Below are 6,036 nucleotides of genomic sequence, written 5' to 3'. Positions count from 1 at the left end.
GCCCCGACGTCCCGCCCCCTTCGTCCGGGCAGGCGGTCGGAAGTGTGGGTGGGCCCAGCAACAGCCGCGGGAGCCGTCGGGTCCCGCGCGTTCCAGCGATCCGGCCGTTAGGCAACCCGGGGAATTGGCAACAAGCGCTCGGCCGGACTGCGGCGGGAGGATGGGGTTGGGGGCCAGCGTGTGGCCGGCGGAACGTGAGAGTCTGCGTGGGGCTGTCTCCCCTGGGTCGGCACTTTGCACCCGCTCCCTAAGTCTGGCCCCGCCTCCACCCCCGCCCTGGGCGGCCAACCGAGGCTGCCTGGGCGGGGCGAAAGCCCAGGCGCAGGCGCGGGATTGGCCCGGGGGCGTGACCAGGCTGGGTTCGCGGGCGCGCGCGGGCGCAGCCCCACGTGCCGTCCCAGTCCGCCTGCCGCTCCGCGGGGTCCGGTTCCGCCTGGCCCTCCGCCTGCCCCAGTGCCGGGTCCGGCCTGGCCATGGGCGCGGGCTCAGTGCGGGCGCGCTACCTCGTGTACTTCCAGTACTTGGGCACGGACTTTAAGTACGTCATCTAGGCCTCCCTCCCGTGCCCGCAACCCCCTCATGTAGCTCGGCCCCGCGGGAAGCACCCGAGCTCGAGCCGGAGAGCAGCCGACGGCCGGCGCCCGAGGAGTTGGAGGGAGCTAAGTTTAGGGCCCGCACCTCCGGCCTCGGGCCCCGGCCTCCCGGGCATGGAACGGCCGCCTTTGGCCGCATAGGATGGGACGGGCGGGGTCCGGGGCGGGGCGGCGCGGCCTCGCGCGCTAACCTCCGCCCGCCTTGCCCACAGCGGGGTCGCGGCAGTCAGGGGCGCCCAGCACGCCATCGGAGTCCAGAACTACCTGGAGGTGAGCTCCGCCGACCCGCGCCAGGGAGGGGTGAGGGAGGAGGGCGACCCGGGGGTGGGGCAGATGGGAGCCCCGCCCGCGGCCGCTGTACGCTCCCCGCCCCCCTCAGGAGGCCGCAGAGCGGCTGAACTCGGTGGTGCCGGTAAAGTTCACTATCTCCAGCCGCACGGATGCTGGGGTCCATGCCCTGAGCAACGCGGCGCACCTGGACGTCCAGCGCCGCTCAGGCCGGCCCCCCTTCTCCCCTGAAGTCCTGACGCAAGCCCTCAACACCCACCTGAGGCACCCGGCCATCCGGTGAGCACCTCTCTGCTCTCCCGGAACTCGTCCATTATGGTGGAGGCGGGAGGTGAAGAAGGACTCTGTATCTGGACAGGACTCCTTGGGGTGATGGCAGAGATGCCAGGGTGTCACATGGACAGGGCAGGGGGTCATTCCTGGCCTCGTTCCCACAGGGTACTGCAGGCCTTCCGTGTGCCCAGCCACTTCCATGCCCGCCACGCAGCCACGTCCAGGACCTACCTGTACCGTCTGGCTACCGGCTGCCACAGGCCTGACCAGCTGCCCGTGTTTGAACGAAACCGGTGCTGGGCGCTTCGGGCTGAGTGAGTGGGTGTGAAAGTGACCCTGAGGGGTTTGCCAGGCTCGCCTGGCCGGCCATTCGCTCCTGACCACTCACCTGGCTCCCTGCAGCTGCTTGGACGTCGCTGCCATGCGGGAGGCCGCCCAGCACCTCCTGGGGACACATGATTTCAGGGCCTTCCAGTCGGCTGGCAGCCCGGCCACCAGCCCGGTGCGCACCCTGCGCCGAGCCTCCGTGTCCCCCGACCCTGCCAGCAGCCCCTTTGTCCTCCCCGAGGAGAGCAGGTGAGAAGGGCAGCCTACACTCTGGTCTGGAGGCTGCAAAGGCTGGATTTAGCTCCAGCACCTTCCCTGGTGCTGCACTGGGGGTTCCCTGGGCACCCGTCCAGCCTTGGGGGAGAAGGAGGTGCCAGTCAGCCAAGTGGTGTGGCCCCAACACCCGTGAGCCTGCAGCTGTGCCCTCCCCTGGGCTAGGGTCCTGCCAGGCTGGGGGGCAGAGGGCAGAGAAGGCTGCCTAACCTGCCGAGAGCTCACTGCCTCGTGGATGGATCCCGGCGGTCGGTGAAAAGACTCCACTGGGGGAGAAGCACCAAGCCAGTGGTTCGTTCGGGCCCAGGCTGGCAGGGGGTTGCTTCCACTGCCCCCAGCACTGTCCCAGGGGCCTCTGGCCAGACCGCAGCTACTGACTTCCAGAGCCTTCCCACTTGGGCCCAGCACTGAAAAGAGGAGGGACTTTGCACAGCCAGCTTCCAAACCTCCGACTCCTGCTGGAGAGCCCAAGCCCCAGGGCTTGAGTCCCTGGGAGAGGAGCTGGCCGCTCCACCTCCTTCGCAGCCCCCGAGCCCACGGCCTCCTCCTGCAGCCCAGACCCCGGAGGCGCTGCTGTCGCCGCTCACAAGGAGCAGTCCTCTGGCTTTAGTCTCCCTTCCACCAGTTTCATTTACAAGGGGTTGGGGGGGAGGAGGTGGGGGCCCCTGGGGCGGGACGCGGGGAGGCCACACTGGAGGGTTGAGGCTGCCCTGAGGCCCAGACCTCATGGGCGCCTGTGTCCCCAGGCGGTTGCGGTTCTGGAGCCTGGAGTTTGAGAGCCAGTCCTTCCTATACAGACAGGTGGGCTGTGTCCTGGGGCCCTGCCGGGGGTGGGGCCTGGGGCTCGGGCGGCTGCAGCACTCTTCACCTTGGGTCACAGGTGCGGAGAATGACATCTGTGCTGGTGGCCGTGGGGCTGGGGGCTTTGATGCCTGCTCAGGTGAAGATGATTCTGGAGAGCCAGGACCCCCTGGGCAGGCACCAGAGCCGTGTGGCTCCCGCCCACGGCTTGTTCCTCAAGGCGGTGCTCTACGAGGGCTTCGGTAAGAGGCGGCATGGAGCGGTCCCTGCTTGTACCCCGTTGACTGACGGACCCCTCCCAAGGCTGAGTCCTTGCCGTGGGAGGGGCTCTCAGTGGCAATGCTGTCCCAGCAGCTGGGACTCCAGCCTGTGGCCAAGAGGAAAGCCAGAGCCCAGCAGCCCAAGCCCCAGCCTGGCCCTGTGGGGAGGGAGGCTGAGAGAGCGTTCTAGAAGGCAGTAGAGGGTAGAGAGGGGCTTGAACTCTGGGGTGAAGGCAGGGGGCTCTGCAGTCCTGCTGAAGGCTCTGGCCTGGCCCCTGCAGAGACTGTCACGCCCCCAGGATGACCTGGGGTCTGTTCACAGGTCCTGCCTCTATGTGCCCTCAGAGTCCACAGCACAGAGGTCACAGGTGACCCCTGACACGCAGCAAGGTCAGGGCAGCCGTAGCACACTAGGCCCAGCTGCTGGACGCTGCCCAGCTCTGTACACCACCGTGCATCACACAGGGACCACGGCAGGCCCCACGCCTGTCAGCCTGGACCTGCCACAAGTCCCCGCCTGCCCCGGGTGGGCTGCCAGAAATGGGGTGTAGGAGACAGGCGCAAGCACCAGAAAACGAGACACCCAAACAGCCTGTGGTTGTTTTTACTGGAAATCAACACCCCGGGAGCACCCCCCCCATCTCCTGGGAGCCCAGGAGCAGAAATAAAAGGTGAAAAGCCCCCCAGGTCCGTTTCTTTCTTCAGCCAAAAGCAGCCGCTCGGGCAGGTGCGTGGTGGCACTGTGGTCTCTGCACAGATGAGGGTCGTAGCCAGCTGTGGGCCCATACCCGAGGACACAGGGAAGACCCAGGGTGCACACAGTCCTGGCAGCGGGGCCTCAGCTGGCCTGGGGCAGGCCCTTCTTGAGCAGAGACGTGAGGTAGCTTCCCAGCTCCTCGTCCTGCAGCCACAGGCAAGAGGGGCCATTGGTCCCGGTGAGGCAGCCCAGGGCGACTGGGTGACCCCACCAGTCCCGCACCTTACCTGGTAGGTCCAGGAGACCAGCAGCACCTTGGTGCCTGGGTCCTCTGAGTGGGCAGCGGCTTGAATGAGGATGGACTCCACGGTCACGGAGCCGTCAGGAAGGTGTTGCACGCAGTGGTCCTTGAGGACGCTGTGGGGAGGCACAGTGAGCCCCTGCCTGGCGTCCCGCCCCCCAGGTCCGGAAGGCGCGGCCGCAGGGTCTACCTCTTCAGGTGGCTGTACACGCGCACGGCTGTCTCCTGCTCTTTGCGCGTGTCGTGCAGGTGCACACGGCAGGTAAAGCGCAGCTGGTGCTCGGCCAGGCCCAGCTCCTTGAGGGCCTGCTCTGAGGACACGAGCCGGAAGTTCTGTGGGGCAAGGGCAGGTCAGGGACGGCGAGGGCGGACCCCCCCGCCCCCAGTGATGGCTGGCACTCACACTGTCCTTCATGATCAGGGTGCCATGCAAGAGCCGGGGCTTCTTGGCGTCAGGGAGCAGCCCTGTGGGGCAGGGGCAGCGGTCAGAGCTGTCAGTGGGGCCACCTGCCCAGCAGCTGCCCCGCCCCCGCTCAACGGGCCCTGCCGCTCACCCTGTGCCATCTCCCGCTTCAGCAGCCCCAGTGAGATTCCCACGGGGATGCTGGGGCTCGTGGGCAGCGTCACCGTCTCGCCGTTGGCCGGCATGTAGCAGCTGACCCCTGGGCCAGGGTGTGGAGAGAACCTTAGTCCAGACTGGCGGGCCCCGCCTGTACCGACCCAGCCCGCATACCCTCCGTGTCACCCAGCCCGCCCTAGCCTGGGCTGCCTACGGAATTCCTGCTCGATCTTCTGCTTCAGAAACTCCATCTTCTTGGCCTCGCCGTGCACCAAGAGCACATTCTCCGGCTCCGCCTGACCCACCAGCTGCATGATGCCCTTGGCGTCCGCGTGGGCGCTGAAGGACATGTACTCCACCTGCATCTTGACCTCCAGCTGCGGCATCACGGCAGGCAAGCCATCAGCACAGGTGGTGGCTCCCAGGGCCGCCCCCCCCACCCCTGCCACAAGAGGGTCCACAGAGCTGGTGAGAGAGGGTGAGGACTCACCACCTGCCGCCCCTCCATCTCCAGCTTGCGCTGCCCGCTGAGGATCTTGTGGCCCACGGTGCCCTGCACGCAGTAGCCGGGCATGATGACCTGCAGGAGGGAGGGACGGACGAGCAGCTCCCCTGCACCTCCTGCCTCCTACCTCGGGGCTTCCTCCCGGGACGTTCTCCCACCCGCCCCTCTGCCCACCTGAACCCAAACCCTTGGTGGAGGCCCCTCCCCCTTCTAGGGCCCACTGCAGACCCAGGCAGGCTCAGGGGTCTCAGCACAAGCCCGCCCAGGCCTGACCCCCATGATGGCTACTTGGGAAGCCGGGGGCTTTCTTGCCTGGTGCAGACAGGCCAAGACACAGCAGGAGTCTGAGCCTGGGTCAGACACCGGTGCCCAGGGTACCAAGCTGCCGCCTCCTCCTGACAGCAGCAGTGTCCCCCCAGCCAGGGGGAGCCCCTGCCCCTCAACCTCGCCAGCCCTCCAGGGAACCGGCCCTGGGGCCCAGACCCCTCACCATGTTCTTCTCGTTCCCTGCCCACTTCCTGAAGATCTGTAGGGACTGGCCGGCATGCAGCATCCCTGGTGTGGCAAACACGACCTTCGGGGCAGGTGTGGGACAGTCAGGGCATCAGATGCCCCCCTGCCCTCAGCCTTCTGACCGCTGGTCTTCCCGGCACAGAGGCGCCCCGCTCCCCTGCGCGACTTGCCGGCAGGACCCCGGCCCAGCAGAACCCCACCCCAGCCGGCAATGGGCCGCACCATGGGACCCGGGCTGTCGGCAAATGCCCGATCGAAGGCCTTGATGTGCTTGAACTCAAACATGTTCCTCTGCACAAAGGTCTTCCGGATCTTCTGGTTGGTCCAGGGGATGAAGAGCTTGTAGTAGTGGTTGGCCTTCTCCGTCAGGCCCGTGGAGAAGTAGATGGGGGCCTTCAGGTCCATGCGCTCCCTGTGGAGGACGGGGCTGGTGGGGAGGCTGCAGGGGCAGGGCTGGCCTGCAGCCCCCATGTGCCCTCAGCCTGGGTTGGGTCCAGTGCCAGGAAGGGTGCTCCCCCGCGCCCTCTCACCCCACGGCCAGCAGGGCCGGGCCTCCAGAAACCGTCGTGGCCACACCTACCAGAAGGTCTCGAGCAGGATGCAGAGCTCCTGAGCGCGGCCCAGCGCAAACACAGGGATCAGGTCC

At 67.3% G+C, this 6,036-nt stretch overlaps 3 protein-coding genes across 6 annotated transcripts in view; 1 reads left to right on the top strand and 2 right to left on the bottom strand.

Annotated features, from left to right (window-relative positions):
- Window positions 1-475, bottom strand: part of ACAP3 (ArfGAP with coiled-coil, ankyrin repeat and PH domains 3) — a 14,327-nt gene extending 13,852 nt beyond the window's left edge. Inside the window, exon 1 of the mRNA XM_024760260.1 lies at window positions 290-475. Within this exon, the coding sequence (XP_024616028.1) occupies window positions 290-475 (186 nt within the window). The remainder of the gene's footprint in view (window positions 1-289) is intronic.
- On the top strand, window positions 382-3,402 carry PUSL1 (pseudouridine synthase like 1). Of its 4 annotated transcripts, none has more exons than XM_024760292.1 (8): window positions 382-538; window positions 806-863; window positions 973-1,160; window positions 1,319-1,468; window positions 1,557-1,730; window positions 2,501-2,555; window positions 2,635-2,797; window positions 3,161-3,402. In XM_024760292.1, the coding sequence occupies exons 1-8, from the start codon at window positions 474-476 to the stop codon at window positions 3,364-3,366; spliced, it is 1,059 nt and encodes a 352-aa protein (XP_024616060.1). In that variant the 5' UTR covers window positions 382-473; the 3' UTR covers window positions 3,367-3,402. The 4 variants fall into 4 exon arrangements, with proteins under 4 accessions (XP_024616060.1, XP_024616061.1, XP_024616062.1 ...); XM_024760293.1 differs by having other exon boundaries at window positions 3,281-3,384; XM_024760294.1 differs by having other exon boundaries at window positions 3,138-3,310.
- Window positions 3,402-6,036, bottom strand: part of INTS11 (integrator complex subunit 11) — a 14,971-nt gene continuing 12,336 nt past the window's right edge. Inside the window, exons 8-17 of the mRNA XM_024760290.1 lie at window positions 5,971-6,033; window positions 5,613-5,802; window positions 5,368-5,451; window positions 4,863-4,952; window positions 4,587-4,749; window positions 4,368-4,475; window positions 4,217-4,278; window positions 4,004-4,146; window positions 3,800-3,929; window positions 3,402-3,716 (exon numbers count right to left, since the gene is read on the bottom strand). Coding sequence (XP_024616058.1) covers window positions 3,654-3,716; window positions 3,800-3,929; window positions 4,004-4,146; window positions 4,217-4,278; window positions 4,368-4,475; window positions 4,587-4,749; window positions 4,863-4,952; window positions 5,368-5,451; window positions 5,613-5,802; window positions 5,971-6,033 — 1,096 coding nt within the window. The 3' untranslated portion in view covers window positions 3,402-3,653. The remainder of the gene's footprint in view (window positions 3,717-3,799; window positions 3,930-4,003; window positions 4,147-4,216; window positions 4,279-4,367; window positions 4,476-4,586; window positions 4,750-4,862; window positions 4,953-5,367; window positions 5,452-5,612; window positions 5,803-5,970; window positions 6,034-6,036) is intronic.

This window comes from Neophocaena asiaeorientalis, unplaced genomic scaffold, assembly GCF_003031525.2.
Source record: "Neophocaena asiaeorientalis asiaeorientalis breed wild unplaced genomic scaffold, Neophocaena_asiaeorientalis_V1.1 scaffold489, whole genome shotgun sequence".
NCBI classification, from domain to species: domain Eukaryota; kingdom Metazoa; phylum Chordata; class Mammalia; order Artiodactyla; family Phocoenidae; genus Neophocaena; species Neophocaena asiaeorientalis.
The sequence above is the reverse complement of the archived record's forward strand: the minus strand, read 5'-3'. Positions and strand labels throughout refer to the sequence as shown.

Bases quoted from the DNA above. Each gene is read 5' to 3' on its own strand.
- PUSL1 (XM_024760291.1), top strand. From the start codon at position 474: ATGGGCGCGGGCTCAGTGCGGGCGCGCTACCTCGTGTACTTCCAGTAC. The intron at 539-805 runs GTACGTCATCTA...CCTTGCCCACAG, and splicing joins TACTTGGGCACGGACTTTAA to CGGGGTCGCGGCAGTCAGGG. The intron at 864-972 runs GTGAGCTCCGCC...CGCCCCCCTCAG, and splicing joins GAGTCCAGAACTACCTGGAG to GAGGCCGCAGAGCGGCTGAA.